The sequence below is a fragment of the Desarmillaria tabescens genome, assembly GCF_030435595.1.
Source record: "Desarmillaria tabescens strain CCBAS 213 chromosome Unknown EV420scaffold_72, whole genome shotgun sequence".
Taxonomy (NCBI): domain Eukaryota; kingdom Fungi; phylum Basidiomycota; class Agaricomycetes; order Agaricales; family Physalacriaceae; genus Desarmillaria; species Desarmillaria tabescens.
In genome coordinates this window covers 185352-201522 of record NW_026848371.1, presented here as the reverse complement: position 1 = coordinate 201522, position 16171 = coordinate 185352, and the positions used below count along the sequence as shown (strand labels likewise).

At 49.0% G+C, this 16171-nt stretch overlaps 5 protein-coding genes across 5 annotated transcripts; 3 read left to right on the top strand and 2 right to left on the bottom strand.

Annotated features, from left to right (window-relative positions):
• Positions 1-1226: 1226 nt before the first annotated feature.
• Positions 1227-4614, top strand: EV420DRAFT_1580796 (uncharacterized protein). Its single transcript, XM_060474638.1, has 13 exons — positions 1227-1641; positions 1746-2085; positions 2141-2302; positions 2354-2468; positions 2520-2580; positions 2632-2932; positions 2981-3213; positions 3265-3376; positions 3432-3560; positions 3613-3747; positions 3797-3892; positions 3946-4005; positions 4062-4614. Exons 1-13 carry the CDS (start codon positions 1358-1360, stop codon positions 4431-4433), a joined length of 2400 nt encoding a protein of 799 aa, XP_060323865.1. The 5' UTR covers positions 1227-1357; the 3' UTR covers positions 4434-4614.
• EV420DRAFT_1315704 (uncharacterized protein) lies at positions 4615-5172 on the bottom strand. Its single transcript, XM_060468663.1, has 2 exons — positions 5148-5172; positions 4615-5089 (listed from the first exon to the last, which is right to left on the bottom strand). The coding sequence occupies exon 2, from the start codon at positions 5074-5076 to the stop codon at positions 4813-4815; it is 264 nt and encodes an 87-aa protein (XP_060323864.1). The 5' UTR covers positions 5077-5089; positions 5148-5172; the 3' UTR covers positions 4615-4812.
• Positions 5173-5981: 809 nt separating this feature from the next.
• On the top strand, positions 5982-6965 carry EV420DRAFT_1730516 (uncharacterized protein; the record flags this gene model as incomplete). Its single annotated transcript, XM_060479908.1, has 4 exons — positions 5982-6155; positions 6200-6256; positions 6310-6515; positions 6570-6965. The coding sequence occupies 4 exons, from the start codon at positions 5982-5984 to the stop codon at positions 6784-6786; spliced, it is 654 nt and encodes a 217-aa protein (XP_060323863.1). The 3' UTR covers positions 6787-6965.
• EV420DRAFT_1730510 (uncharacterized protein) lies at positions 6924-10079 on the top strand. Its single transcript, XM_060479907.1, has 21 exons — positions 6924-6968; positions 7019-7096; positions 7196-7265; positions 7322-7347; positions 7398-7567; positions 7623-7675; positions 7724-7740; positions 7797-7814; positions 7865-7888; positions 7936-8099; positions 8159-8337; positions 8384-8391; positions 8439-8498; positions 8554-8585; positions 8637-8827; positions 8882-9092; positions 9145-9160; positions 9212-9286; positions 9338-9534; positions 9585-9606; positions 9663-10079. Exons 1-21 carry the CDS (start codon positions 6930-6932, stop codon positions 9786-9788), a joined length of 1776 nt encoding a protein of 591 aa, XP_060323862.1. The 5' UTR covers positions 6924-6929; the 3' UTR covers positions 9789-10079.
• Positions 9971-15783, bottom strand: EV420DRAFT_1623060 (uncharacterized protein; the record flags this gene model as incomplete). Its single annotated transcript, XM_060475895.1, has 12 exons — positions 9971-9985; positions 10106-10581; positions 10639-10872; positions 10922-11000; positions 11055-11282; positions 11336-11697; positions 11754-12161; positions 12195-12266; positions 12297-12317; positions 12339-12837; positions 12893-15328; positions 15379-15783. The coding sequence occupies 12 exons, from the start codon at positions 15781-15783 to the stop codon at positions 9971-9973; spliced, it is 5235 nt and encodes a 1744-aa protein (XP_060323861.1).
• Positions 15784-16171: the final 388 nt, after the last annotated feature.

The window sequence follows — 16171 nt, the reverse complement described above, 5'->3', positions numbered from 1 at the left end:
TGGCCCTTTTTATGGTGGTAAGAAAGCAACTAATGGCTGTCACATGAAGAGTTTAGCACGAACAATCGTTCACCCGTTCAAGCTACGAGAGCCAATGATACGACGCCGGTACGTGCACGTTTAATCACCGGTAAACAAATCAGAAACCGGCGACTCATTCCTTGCTTTCTACTCTCACCATCGACTTGCTCCCAGTGCTCAATCCCAGGCTCAGTCTTCGCTACGAGGATTTAACTAATGCGATGGTGGAAGTCTATCCTGGTCGACGGCTCTTACTAGACTCTGCAGACAAATGCATGTGCTGCGTGTGCCAGCCCTCTAGTTGGATTGCGATGCCAGTGTTTCTCGCCGAATATTTACTTGGCTGCTGGTGTTCTTGTCTTCAAACGATGAACAGGAAATGGGAAGATCCCCTACGATATTCAATATCAGCGATGCTCGCGATGACACACCCACGGCGTTCTAATTTGCGACTGCTACTGCGTTTGATGATGCTAGGACTGTTGATCATGATAAGTCTACCGCAGCTAAACAGATACAGATACCTGGCGCACAAATGAAAATATACTCGGCAATCAACTGGCTTTTTTATATGCTGTACGGGCGGAAGTATCTTCCTTCCACCGCGGCCTTGGCATTCTATTTCCTTCTACTGGTCCTCGAAATATCTTTTCGGTGCGTTCCTTTGAATGATTTTCTGGTATTTTTCTTGGATGTATGCTACATATAGGGCATTTATTCTGGTCATTATACTCTCCGAGCGGTCTCCATGCCGATCTGGATGATCTTTCTCTGTGGTCTCTGATTTCCTTCGAGTGTGCTACGATGACTATTGCATCTCGTTTGTTTCCATCGTATGCGTAACTACGGGCTGTCATTCTGGTCCCAGAGGTAAATATTATCCTCCTGTTCGTCTTACGATCTGACTGATTTCCTAGGCCGACTCTTCTGCCTTGACTCTCCATGGCTGTGAGCTCGCTCATTGAGTGAATGAAAACGCTGTACAATGAAGCTGTTCCCTCCGTATTTACGGCGCCTGAACGAAAACGGTAGCCTTTTGCCGCCGATATCGCTCGGATAAGCGCCTTTTTTGATCCCCTAGCGAAGGCGGAGACTTCGTGGAGGTCACTACACTGTTGTAGATTGTTACTGTTCATTTTGTAGTAGAAAAATGTTGAATGATAAAATGTGGTAACAAATGCCGGAGTGGAACATGACTGAGCCACCTTACATCTTGACTACTTACACTCTGGTACTCCGGTCGCCCTGTGGTCGTCCGACAAAAAAATTGGCTGTTCTGTTTTCTCTGTGCGGCCGTGGCCTGTAAAGGGCCTTTCTTGCATCTTTGGTACAAAAGATGGCATCGACGGCGAGCATACCACCATACGTGCTGCCCCCAGGAGTCCCCGTCTGCCAGCCTCCTCACCTCGAGGGAGATGCTTCTCTTGCGACCGAAATTCTGCCAGGACCGCCTCCTCTGGGCCATATCCAGCAGCCAATGACGAACAAGAAGTCATCTACAATGTACTCGTCCCTCTGGCCCGATGATCCTGGCACTACCTACTCTGGCATCGTCCATGGCACCTTGATAGGCCAGGAGTCCATGGACATCCTGAAGACTCGTGTCAGGGTGGATAAAAGGTCTGTCTGCTTTCATTTCGCTGTACGACCTATGCTGACTCTTTTCGTCGTGTTTTACCCCCCTTCCTTGTCTTTCTCCACCCACCACCTCGTCACTTTGTCAGCGCTGTCACTGGCCGCGCCCAGCGTGCATCTGCTCGCAACAATAACAACAACAGTGCTCCCACCACCGACCCTTCTGAGCCTGTCCAAGCACACTCGCCGCCCCATTCGCCGCCATCGGCCCCGGGAGCGGATTGGCCCATGGCCGGAATCGACGACGACATGCCCGTGTTGTCCCGTTCTGCTTCATCCCAAAACTTGCAGGACCTCCCTTCGACGAGCACGAATGGAAGGCTGAAGAGGAAGGACAAAGGGAAGGGCAGGGAAATAGAGACGTCTGCTGTCAGAGTCAAGGAGGAGCCCCCCATGATATCTCTGCTTTCGCCTGAACCAGGACATCTTGTGAGTGCTTCTTGCTCTCTTTTTCTTTCTACTCTTATGCATTACTGCGTCCTAGATGACCAACCAAGACCACTGCTCTGCCTGTCGCCAGCTGGGCAAACTCGTGTACTGCGATGGCTGTCCTAGGGCCTTTCACCTCTGGTGTCTCGATCCGCCGATAGAGAGCGTCGATGAGGGTGATAGCAGATGGTTTTGTCCAGCATGTAACATTCGCAAGGTAAGCATTTTCCATCTTTTTTTCAACATTTTATCATGACGCTGGACTCAGGATCCACCTAAAAAACCACCCGCTTCCCTTATATCTCCCCTTATCCATCTGGTCGATACCTCTATACCCTCAGAATTCCAGCTCCCTGCCGACGTTCGAACGTTCTTTAAGGACGGTAAGCAAAATCTACGTGTCATGAATTACAGCAATGTGACTTTTCGCCTAGTCGCAACTGGTGACCGGGGGGCTTACGTTGATAGCTCAGAGTTAAAACCACCACGGCTCAAGTGCGTTCTGTTTTGTCGTTCTCGCCTCACGGGTACTAACTTCGTTTACAGTCGGCATGGTCAATTAGAAGATCGCGATTCTTATCGATTAAAGGACAGGAACGGAGCTCCTGTTCTCTGCCATCGTTGTGGCACCTCTGCTCTTCCTGACAACGTAGCGGCCGCTGCACCAGCTGCAAAGCGTGCTCGAAGATCCACATCGAAAGGTGCACACTACGAGATGTGGAAACATATTGTCTCTTGCGATTACTGTGATTTGCACTGGCATCTAGATTGCTTGGATCCTCCTTTATCGACAATGCCACCTTTTACTAAAAAGTGGATGTGTCCTAATCATGCAGAACGAATCCTTGTCAGTCCATCATCGACCATACTATTGCTACATCTCACACTCTTTTAGCCTTCCCGACATCGAATACCGAAGCACAATGCGCCTCCCATCGAAATCACGAAGCCCAGGCAGTTTAACAACGGCAATATAGAGGTCATTCCGTCTCAGCTTCCATCAACAGCCATATCACATTCCAAAGTCAACGTGGACGAAGTTCTGATAAACGGACGAAGATATCGGGTTCCCGAGCGTATCATCTTGTTGGATTTCTGGAGTAAGGTTAATAAAACTGCCGCCTCGGGGTACGCCATATGTGCAATTGCATCCGAAAACCCGCACTGACAACGTTGTAGAGATGTAGAAGATAGTTCTCGAATGTCGTCGCCGCTGACGTCTTTGAGCTCCTTGGACGATCCTGAGGAGAGGCCTGATTCATCCCATCTCGAAGATATAGCAATAGCGCAGGTGAAAAGGTTTTTTCTATTGGTGGGTTCACGTAGATCTCATGCTTCTTTCTAAGATGCTTTGCGACTTCCGGCTGGGAACTACGGGAAGCGATCCGCAGCCCTCCGCCTCGACTAGCCTGAAACGCCCAGAGATTACCGGGAAGAGTGAGCCCAGGGCTGTTGGTAGACCTCGTGTCATAAAGGTAAGGCAGTGACATGTCAAAAAGCTTTCTTCAGAGGCTCAAAATCAGACAGAAAATCCCGAGAAATGTGAATGGTGCAAGTGCGTCAGCATCTACTGCTAAGCGGAAAAAGTCAGCGTCTGTCACTGCGGACCCAAGCGCTCGGGAGTTACGGTCTACAAGGACAAAGAATGGGGCTCCGTCAAAGGTAGTGCCCTTGATATGGTCATAATACAAGCATTTATGTGCATTTTCAGAGCTCCAGTCGATTGCCCGAAGATGTCGTTGATTCAGTGGACCCACTTCCAGATCCTATCGCCCCGCCGAAAGCTACGAAGACCGTTCGTGTGAAGGTGCCGGTTCCATTATTCTCCAAATCTCTCCACCTGACATTTTCTGTCACCAGGTGGAAGACACTGATGGGAGCTTGTCCGCATTGAGTAGGACGAACGGGTCTACCGTTAAGGTAATGCTCATGGTTCGACTTCTTTCTCTTTTTGATTTTTAACGTGAGCCGCGCAGACCCAAGCCACACGCACAAGAGCTATACGACGACCGCCCGCCAAGGACGAAGACGTTGTCATTACCGAGAAACCTAAGCGAGGTAGGAAGCGACAGCGAGCGGACGAGGACGGTGATGACGATGGAGACCCTACTTACCATGGTCCTAAAGGGAAAGCGGTTAACAAATCAGCTTTACCTTCGAAGAGCCGAAGGAAGTCAGCCCGTACACCTACGCATCCCGGGTCAATTTCTGCTCCTCCGCAGTCCGCGATGCCTAGCTCCTCCGCCACTCCAGGGACACCTTCACTAAAAATTCGACTGCCTCGACTGAATACACTGAATCCCCCGTCTGCTGGAGCCCATAATGAAGACACGTCTACCCGTGTGTAGCACGTTGCTGGTTGGGACTCGCTTCCGTTGCATTTTCTTCTTCCGCTTCACTGATACTCATGATTATTTATTGCCTAATCATTGCAAGATTCATTGTCATCCGCTCTTTTACCTTGATCTCTGCGAACGCCACAAGTTTACGATCACTCGCAATTACATAGATGTAGTTCACACAATATCTTGTCTGTGCCAGGGAATCAGTATAATGTTCATTCCTTGTGTATAATCAAGAGGATACAGTGCGTGATGCAAATTGAACGGTGTCGTTTTGTACAAAAATGACCATCGCTCCTCCTGGATGGTTTGGTGAGAATTCCTGGTTCTTGAATCAGCACGACAAGACTCTACACGACCATTGTACCGACAGCATACCAGAGTCCTACCGCTCTTTCAAGAGCTTCTTCAATTGGGTCCTCACGCCGGACTGGACATCTTTCAATGCCACCTTTGGTATTGGTGGCTCTATGCGAATGTTACTTGGCCAGTTATCGCCGACTTTTTCTTTTCGCTCGAGGAGGATGTCGATGACGGTAGGTGGCTTGACTTCGGGGGGTCGCTCGGCGGACGAGGGGACGACCTTCTGCGTGAGCTGGACGGACGACCGAGGAACAAGACGAATCAATCTTGCAACTGACGGCCGCATATCCTGAGTACCTCTGTAGAGCCGCAAGTACTGAGTTCGCGTACTCACAGTATGGAAGGAAATTTGCTCACCGAAATTCAGAGAAAAGGAATGTCGTGTGACGTGACATATTGTGACAATACAACTTTATCTTATCTTTCTGCTTATCTCCCTCTCAGCATGTTTGTTACTGTACATCCATCAAGCAGCGATGAAATGCAGGACGAGTACGTCGAACTGCCTTCCCAGGATCTCTGGATGACATATGTATGTACAACGTGCACTGAAATGGCACCCTTTGGCTGACCTTTCCCTGAAGATCAAGAACGTACATGTAGTCGGCGCAAAACTCAACGAAGGGCAATTCTGTAGAAGCCTGTCTAGCATCCTTGGCATCTATCGTGTCTGCTGCGGCTCTATTGAAAAAGTTCATCCTTCTCAAAATGATGCTAGTTTCAGAATCCGTTTAGTGAACCGACCGTTACCAGTTGAAGTCGTACACGACGATAGGCCGCTCGGTCTCTCGAAGCGGGTTATTCAGGACGACCTCGACCGCTTCTTTTTCAAAGCTACTGCGTCCTCGCATACTCTCCTGCTTCAGGTGAAACTCACAGTTTGCGAAACTTACACCGCGATAGGCGTAAGTTGGCATCATGCACTGGGTATATGTCATGTCGCCCTCATCAAGCAACCTGCAACTGAATTTCCTTCTAGGGGATGCAACAAGTCTTTTGAGATTTATGCATACATTGTCCCAGCTCTATCAAGGATTGCAACCGTTGTATCGCGCCCCATCATTCCGAAAACATGTATTTGCATCTCCAGACACAGATATCCTACAGAGGTTTGGGCCCATGATGCCGCATCTGACTGGAATATTTCCTGTTCCAGAAATATACCACAAATATGCTGAACGGAATCAATCGATGAGAAGAGTTGATTGGCACGTCACCCAAGAGCAAGCATCTTTAATTCGCGACCACGCCAACGGCCTCTCTTCTGTCCCTTTATCTGTGCAGGATTGCCTCACGTCCTACATCGTGTCTATTCTTAGTCGCTACAGCCATCACAAACTATCGACTGTGACCAATGCTGCTAGTGTATGTTCATGGACGTTGTGTAACTTTGCATTGATTTCAACTAGTATCGAAATGTTGCGACTCCATTTATTGACGCAAATGTTGCTGGAAACTGTATATACGTGGTATGTGCCTCCATACCTCAATACAGTCATTGCTTTCAACCGTAATATAGATTCCTACCTGCCCTATAATGCCAACGGATGGGTTTCTTTCCATCGCGCAAAAAGTGCGACGATCCCTTCTCGAAGCCAGGTCTCCTAGCTTTATCGAGAGCTATATGTCCGTTGCTGGGTTTCATATGCTACGTGCTGCGAACGAAGACAAGAAGTTCTTCTTTGGTTCCGATTCGAATGTACTATCCGTGAATTCTAATTTATCGTAAGTTATATCCTCTGATTCAAAATGAAACGTTGATGTGAGGACCTCTGCCAGGTTCGATTGGCGTGCTGTTCACTTTGGTTATCCTGGAGGATCTAGATTTTATACTACTGGCATATCGAAGTTTTATCTAAGGGTGTTCAAGTCAAATACTGAGGAAACAGGTATAGAACTGTCACTAGGAGTTCCGGAGGATATGTGTGATACGATAACGAAGACCTTACAGTCAGATTTTGCGCACTTGGACTTTCCGAATAATATAATCTTGTAGGGTCCTTTTAGCATCGCTGATCGAGACTTGATGATCGAGAGCGGGTGCAGTTTACGTCGAGACCTTTACGTTAACACATCTTGACCTGTAACCACGACATCACCCTTCATAAATATACCTCAACATCTTGAAATATATCAGAAATGGACCATCTTGTTAAGGAATGGCTGCGGATGGACAAGGTACCTTGTTTACTTCTGCATGGAAGATACACCTCTGAATTTATGTCCAGAATGAAACTACCCGAAACGAGATCCAGAAGCTATGGGATACAGGCAACGAAGCAGAATTGGAGAAAAGAATGAGGCTGGTAATACGCACGTATTCGTGGATCCAAATTGACCATCGGTTCCAGGAAACGAATAGAATTTGGAACAGCAGGCACGAATTTAATCGTCAAAATCGATAGACATCCAAGCTTACGATCCTTTGCAAAGGCTTACGAGGAAGAATGGAGGCGGGGTGGTCCCGGATGAATGGTAAGATGGATCCTCCCACATGGACCTACAATTCACAAATTCGAGATATGTTTTAGACCTTATTATCATCCAAGCGTCTCAGGTACTCTTCGTCGATAACCTATACATGCTTCTCATAACAGTCTGTCCAAGGGATTGTGTCAATACGTTCTCTCCCATGTTAGGGATGCTGCTTCGCGGGGTGTTGTCATAGGGCATGACCACCGTCATAATTCAGAACATTGGGCACAGTTGACGGCAGCTGTTTTCTTAAACAGCAACGTTAAAGTTTACCTTCACCGAGGCTTGGTTCACACCCCGATGTAAGGCCAGGTCTCATCTATTCTATAAGGAGAGCTCTCAACCATTCCGCTACAGGGTGCCCTTCAGTGTTAAAAAGTTGAACGCTGCTTGTGGTGTCATGATCACTGGTACGCACTTTATCATTGATTTTGTACCTTGACTTATAAAATTTCCAGCCAGCCATAATCCAAAGGTTCCGTGACATCTTTCTATCTACCTCAAGAATGGCTCAATATATGAACTGAACAGCAAGATAATGGATACAAGGTCTCTGCTTAGCCGTTGATGGAAACAATTTTTATTGATCCTCATTACAGGTGTACTGGGAGAATGCGGTGCAGGTTCGTTCGGACACATCGTTTCCTACGATTTTTCAAACAAAGGATAGATTATCGCACCTCATGATGTTGGGATATCCGAATCCATCAAGGCTAATCTCGAACCCAAGACATGGGATGTCGCGAGCGTCACCTCTTCTGAGCTCTGCCTCGACAAGACGGCCGAGATGAAAGATGCTTACTTTGAAAGTCTAGCTCCTCAGAAAATCTCACTGTTAGTATTTTCTGTATCTTTACAGCGCAAGGTAGTTCACAAGAAACCTTCACTTTCAGTTCTGGGGGGGCCGCTTTTTCCGTGCGTTTCGTGAACACATCGATGCATGGGGTCAGTGAACCATTTGTGTCGAGGGCGTTCAAACTGTTTGGCCTTGTTCCACCAACCCACGTACCAGAGCAACAAGTGGCAGACCCAGATTTTTCCACTGTGGCATTCCCGAATCCCGAAGAGAAAGGTGAGTATCTCATACGGTCTAGAAGTAATGCTTATGGCTCGTATAGGAGCATTGGTGAGTTAGCTTGCTGTCTGTCGGACTTCGTCTCCGATCCTTTTCAGGATCTGGCGATGAAAACTGCTGACAAGAATAATATCAATTATGTTCTTGCTCAAGATCCCGTAAGCTCAGTGTCGTTATATCCGATATTGAAAACGTTCACTGAGAATTCGCCAGGATTCCGATCGCTTTGCTGCAGCTGAGCGACAGTAAGGACATTTGCACATGCATATAGCATGCTAATTACATCCGGTATTCAGACCAACGGGAGAATGGATTGCTTTTACGGGAGATCAACTGGGAGTACTTTTCGCCTCTCGCATACTAGAAACGTACCGCGATAGCGGGAAACCCCTTGACAAGCTAGCGATGGTCGCGTCAACCGTGAGCTCTAAGATGGTAGAAGCTATGGGCAATGCCGAAGGTTTTAAATTTGTGGAATGCCTCACAGGTGAGTTAGGATCACCGACAGAGTACGATAATTTCACTCTTACCGAAATTTGAGGTTTCAAATATATCGGCAACGTCGCTTTGGACCTTGTACAACAAGGCTATGAGGTGCCTTTCGGTTACGAGGAAGCTATCGGATATATGTTTGGCCCCGACATTAGAGACAAGGATGGGGTTGCAGCAACGCTAGTGTTTGCTCAATTGGTAGAGTCCCTCATCGCCCGCCGGAAGACGGTCAGCCAGTATCTTAATGATCTGTACAAGAAGTAAAGTCTTTACCTGCTCTTTATATGTCTCTCTGATATTAACCTTTTGTAGATACGGCCATTTTGTGGTACGAATAGCATGTGCCTTGAAAGTCGTGGTAAACCTAAATTCTTTCCAGACCAGTAATAGCTATTTTATATGCAGCGACGGTCCCACAATCGACACCATATTTGCTCACCTGCGTAATTTCAACGTAAGCGCCGGTACTCTTTAGATTACCGATTAGTTGCATGCTCATGAACAGGAAACTTCTTCGGTTCCATCCAAGTACCCCACGGAAATAGCAGGTTTGTCTGTAACGAGGGTTGTAGATTTGACAACTGGGTATGATAGCTCAAATCCTCCGACCTTCAAACCGTCTCTTCCGATTTCTTCTGGACACATGGTACAGTTCAGAGCAGAGGACACAGAAAAAGGTGTCAAGATCGCGTTGACCATTCGGTATATTCTTCGATATTCTTGGCTATTCGTAGGTGCTAATATACTCATAGAACGAGCGGAACCGAACCCAAGGTCTGCTTTCTTCAGATGGCATATCTTATTAACGGTGACACCCTTTATTCCAACAGATCAAGTACTATTTGGAAGGAAACGGGTACGATCGTGAAATAGTGGTATCCACCTTGAGACAAGTGGTTGACGAGTTGGGCGACAAGTGGCTGAAAGCGAAAAGCCACAACCTAGGTCGCCCTTGAAAGTCTCGATCAAGTCCTTTGCTCACACTTAATGTGTGAATCATACAATAAAGTGTCATGAAGAAAATGATGCCCAGATTGTAGATTGCAAGAACAGTGCGACGATTATGCAGAACATGATAACAAACGAAGTAGATGAGAATACGGCAACACAAGGGTATGAAGGAAAGCCAGCTTAGTGTTTAGTATGATTTTATCTAAGAAAGCGTAGTAATAAACTCCACATCATGAACAGAAAGAATATAAGAAGTTATTTGGCAGTGGCGGTCTTAGAATGACGAGTCAGCAAGCGAAAAAGTGTAACTTGGGAGACTTACAGCATATCCATTGAGGGTACGACTCGAATGATAAGATGAAAGGCTCTGAGGTTGAGAAGCTCGATACGATCTTGAAGTACCGAGTGTCGAGGCATGAGAGGAGCTACTCGGGGTAGGCGGTGCGGCGTTACTGCCAGTAGTTCGTGATGATCGTGCAGTGAGAGGTGTCGGAGCGCTAATAAGAGATTTCTTGGGAGTTTCTGTCGTATCCTTCCTACGGCCGCTAAGACTTGGCGTAGACAGTGTACTCTTTGAAGTTGATGTTAGTACTTTAGGCCGTCGACCTCCGGTGACGAAAGGATGTCGTAAAGCTGAAGCTGGTTTGATACGCCGCTCGGGGTCCCAAACAAGACATTTGGAGATGAAGTCGACGAAATCGTCATCATTGCACCGTAGCACTTGAGCCAGAGTTTTTGATCCCGGTCTACGACGGCGTCCCTTGGAATTAACGACCAGGCGAGGTGCACCACTCGGATCTATTGGTTCATCGGGTTAACAAGCAAGCACGGACATCGAAAGACCGATCAACTGACCAAAGAAAAGCTTTTTACGAGAGCTCTTGTTGACAAAATCTTTATCCGGAACGCCAAGCACTTCCATGATACACAATAGTTGCTCTTGTTCATTCTCGCCTGGGAAAATAGGGAACCCGGTATACAGTTCGGCGAGAATGCACCCCAGACTCCACATATCGATAGCCATGTGATAGTTCATACCAAGAATCACTTCTGGTGACCGATAGAATCGGCTCTGAATATACGTATAGACTGAGAAGTGAATTGAGTAACTTGCTACGTGTGCAGAAAGGATGCTTACTTTTCTCGGTTTCAAAACAGCTGCTTCCAAAGTCGATTACTTTGATACCACTCTTGGCAGGATGGCGCAGTAGGACATTCTGACATTTATACATCAGTCAAAAGTTGATAAAGCGGACGGAAACGGCGCTCGCCTCGGGCTTCAAGTCGCAATGGACGATGCGATGATGTCGCATGAGTGACAGAGACATCAGCATTTGACTTGTAAAACGTCGAATCAATGCCGTAGTGAAGCCCACGAAACCATTTGCCTTGATCAGCTCGTAAAGATTGATACTCAAGAGTTCCATCGCGATACACAAATGATTGCGGAAATAGAAGTGTTCAGTCATTTTAATGACATGATGTTTCTCGTCCTCATCCTGTTGCAGAGGGATGAGTTCTCCTGACATGAACGATCACGAAGAAGACAAACCCATTTACGAAGGTTGTCCAAGATCTTGATCTCAACTAGTGCCTGGTGGTGAAACCGTTTCTTGTTCCGAATGATCTTGATCGCGACCGACTCGCCAGAACAGTGATCGCGGCAGTGAAGCACCTGTCCAAATGAACCTTTCCCTAACGTGTCGATAACTTCATACCGGTATGCCAAATGATCGTGATTGACGACCTGGTAGTCGCCCCGCTCGTCGTCGTAGCCGTAATTGTTAGAAGAGTTGTCCGGAGTTGCCATTTTCTTTTTACTTCGTGCGCCGATACAGTACACCGAAGGGAAATCCAGGATCTCTTTGCGCTCATACTCAGAGAGATATTGACCTTGAGACCCTTTAATAATGGCTAGAAGTCAAAGAATGTTAGACAAAACGCGAGACTGAACACACGAAGATACACACATGAGGGGGAAGAAGGCTTTCCCGGAGGTAAAGGTTCTGGAAAGCGAAGCAGTTCATCCAATTCTTCCTGCGTCGCACCATTAGCTATCTTCTTCGCTTGCTGTCGCTTGATGTAATGCATCATTTCCTCGTCCCCAAGAAGCTCCTCCTCATCGACAGAACTAGGCGCCGGAGAGGGTGTGGATAGCGACTGCCGACTCGATGACGCAGATGCTATAGCCTGATGTATGTTGTGCGTGCTTGTGCTATTCGAGGATCGGGCAGTGGGGAGTGAGATCTTCGGACTGAGAAGCTTGAGGCCTTTGGAGGGCGAGAGCGCAGAGAACCGGTGATGATGGTGAGACGCTGATGCATCTGTTGCAGTTGCAGCTGCAGACGCTGAGAGAGATGCCACAGATGAGGTAGACGCTTTCCGAAGTCCAGTAAATGATATCGAGTCACGATTACTCTTGCGCGGGAGGATACCAGAAGTCGATGATGCATTTCCAGATACTTGACGAGGCATGCGAGATGCTGATAGTGTAGAAGGGGACGATCTGATACCTTTGGTCGTTGAACCGGTTACTGTCCTAGCTCCCGGCGTACTATCCATTACACCAAATTCGTTCAGCTCCGTTGGGGAGGGGTTAGCAGAGGTGGGGGTCGCATTAACCGTCATACTCGCCCGTCGATTAGATAGCGTTACTGAACCTTTCAAAGGTGGCGACGGAGCCGCCGAGGTTCGGCTGGATATGCGAGGGATCTTCGTCGGGGTCTCCTTGGGATATCCCAATATTGAGTTCGTCAATGAAGATGAAATAGGCTCTTTCGAGTCCTTCGACACATTCCCCACGGAAGGCGACCCTGCAATGGTAGGTAGCTGATTTCGGCTGCGAAGCGACGCATCAGACTGTTTCTGCATAGAGCTCACAGTTTGAGCAGTCACTCGAGATGAGGTTCCACGAGCTGGGGTCGACATTGAAGATGAGTTGGAGGCTTTCAGTCGTGCAACGCGCTGGGCCGTTGCTGGTTCTAGCGCTGACATTTGCATTGGTGGCAAGTTAACGGGGGACTTCGGTTTCCGGGGATCCGTAGAGGAAACTGTCTAGTAGCAGCCATAAGGTCACCACGGAATCAAATGACTGTAAAATTTCACGTACCTTGCCCCGCTTCCTACCCATGAGCACCGAGATCCTACTCTCACTCCGCTCCTTGTCTTCCTTCTTCTTTTCTAACCGCGCCTTCTCCGAGTCCTTCCGAGGCGAATCTTTCACAGACTCTCTCGAATCGCTGTGGAGACTCTTCCTTGAACTTGACCCTTTCAGTAATGAAGGAAGACCTAAACTCAACATGGATGACTTCTTATGAGCAGAGGTTGACGGAGGGTTGTAGTCTAAACCCGGAGAAGTACTATGCTTGGGGGTCGGCATTATAGTGGAATTGCCTGGGAGCGTTGGAGACGAGGACGTCACGATATTCGACGGGGGCAACTGCATTGACTGAGATGATGACCTACGGAAGAAGGGGATAGAAGAAGGCGTGAGTCGCTTGGATTGACCGCGTCGAACAGACGAAGAAGGACTTAATGGCGCTTGTGGTGCGGCCAATGCGAACGTATGGCTTGTGCTTGCGCTTGAATCTGTACCTGATCGGCTTGGAACAGCACCCCGTTCGGGAGTCTGAGTCTTGGACGGGGGTGCCGGTGCTGGTGTACGCACAGACCCTATGGACGACAAAGAGGCGAGGGATGAGGCCGAAGCCATCGCGTCCGGTTGCGTAGGGGACCAAGGGGCGCTGGGAGGTACAGACTGCGATAACGCCTGATCCTTAGAAGTGGATCTGCGTATCTGCTGACCGAAGGTGACGGCTCGAGGACTGAGCGGGAAGCCGCTAGATCTATGGCTAGAGGAGGAAGGCGAGCCCGACATGAGATTCAGTGCATTAGAGAAACTCCATTTCTTGGATGGCGTCTTGTGAACAACGGGGGTCGATTCAGGAGCCGAATTCACGGCGCTACTCGTGTATCCTGTTGAATTGTGCTGGCTCTGCCGTCGGACCGGGGACGCTTCTAATGAAGGATTCACGTTAGGTATCTCGAGTCGATCACTACCAGCGTGCTCATGGCTGATCCGTTTGTCTTTGTCTTCCGGAATAGCTGGAGACGGGAAGTTCACACCGGCAGCTGTTGAAGGTGGTGACCTGTAAGTAGACAACAAATCTTTCGGTAAAGGTGGCACCGGAGGAACGTCGGCATCATCTTGAGTATCACCATTTACGGCCAGTGACGCTACACGATCCTTGAGCGAAGTGGCGTCACTTGAATGTACGCTGGAAATATCACTGCCTGCGCTGTTTCTACGCGCCTTGCGCAAAGAAGTGGCTGAAACAGATGTTGCACTAGTGGCCGCAGACATCTGTGCAGAATCCCGTGAGCTGGTTGTCGGAGTGCTCCCATACGTGGTCGACGAAGCAGAGCCACGCTTGGGTGTGAAACTGGATCGGGCACTCCCAGTACCGTTCTTTTTAGGCGTCTTCTCCACAAGGTGGGGATAAGGAGGTTGCTGCTCATCACTGCTAATAGCACTTCCAATGGGTTCGACATCAAGAAGGGAATCTTCTGGCGGATGTAAGCCAAGGCCCAAAAGCTGACGTTGAGCTAGATCTCTTTCTTTCGCGGTGCTTGCTGTACGGTTAGGTTTGCCCTCTCCAGCACCTTCCCATTGGTTGGCAGTCTTGGCCGGAGTCCCAGGTCGGCTTCCAGGCCGACTGAGACTGAGAGGACGACCAAGGCTACCGACACTTGCCCTTGTCCGAGCACTGCGCCCAGACAAACCATCCAGCTTGCGTAATGCCTCAGCCGTAGCCTCATCGTCCATACCCGACCAACCCTCCTGGGTTCCTCGAAGTAACGAATGAGCAACGTTGGCAGAGTTATGTGAGAGATGTGGTTCTCGCGTTGCACCCAGAGGCGGCGTATGCGGGCCATTGCTACTCGCCTGTCGAAGAAATAGCTGGATCGACGAAGAGGAAGGCGATGGGGGAAGATGGGAGAAATCAGTAGTATGAACACGCCGCGGATGTACATCAGTATGGCTCGAGGATGATGAACTAGCGGAAGCTTGTCGCGTATGCTTCTCTTTCGCAGGAGGGGTGCTCTTCACGCTACTACCAGTGGAAAGGCCGATGCTTTCTCTTTTTCTAGTCTTTGATTCTCGTGTTGAAATGTTCCCCGAATTGAGGCTACGATGGCGACGAGTTGACGGCTTCTCCTCCTTAGCCTTGGACGAGCCCGAAGCGCCGACATGCTTGGACACAAGAGAACCTGTCTGATCCAGCTCAAACTCGTCTGAACTACGCTTCTTCGCTCTACGAATTGGAGGTGAAAAGGCGCTAGGAGGGGAACTAGACTCAGAAAGGGACAACTCAGGCACTTGGGGTGAGAGCTCGTCAGCGAAGCTGGCGCCAAACGTCGGCTTTGGAAGCTTTGGTGCTGGTGCAGTTACTTTTCGAGGGTACAGGATTTCTTCGCCTCCGCTCTCCTCAGTTATTGAGGGTCGCGCCCGGAGAGGGCGAGAGATTGGCGCCGTATTGACGACCTGATTGAATGTCAGAAAACATTGGGGAGGAGAAAAGAGTGATAACGCACATCTTCTTTTTCGGAAGACTCGCCATCTACGGCCTCAATTGTCCATGGGCTGTCTGGTACATCATCTTCTGTGGCATCCGCCGCCTCGACGACCTGGTAGGGTTCATTTTCCAAAAGAGCCTCGGGAATAGAAATCTTCTCCTCGCTGTCACTATTGCTGCGCGTCCATCGAGGAGTAGCGAGTTCTCCTACGCCGACCAAGCCTCGCCTATCGATGTTGGCGGGATCCCTTGCAGGAGTGACGGGTTCTGGGATAGGTCTGCTCTCTGGAGTGGCCCTCAGAGACGGCGCAGTTGGCAAAGGAGGAGGATAAGGTGACTCAGAGCCCGATTGGAGACCGAAATAGTAAGGGTCCAGAGAGGAAGTTGTGGAAGTGGAACGAGACGCGGGGTAATCTGTATCCATCGGTGGCAGCTCCTGGGCTGGGGACACAAGGACGCTGGGCTATGATAGACGTCAGGGTAGAAGCTAATGAAGGATGAGAAAAAAGAGAAAGAAAGAGACGAACCTGGACCGTGCGAGAAGAATCGGCAAGAAACCTATCGTCGCGTTCATCGCGATTGGCAACTTCACCGGTCAATGGACTGGAACCGGTATGTATCTCTAGTGTTGGAGGACGCTCCCTTCTCCTGAAGCTGGCGTTTGGGGCCACCGGAGATGGTGGTGTCGACATGAAGGCGGGACAAAAGAGAACGAAAGAGAGATAAGAAGAAAAAGGAAGGACGGAAAGGCAATGCTGACCGCTAGGCACGAGAGAGCAGCCCCAGCTGCTCGACACTGAGAACGACGGTGA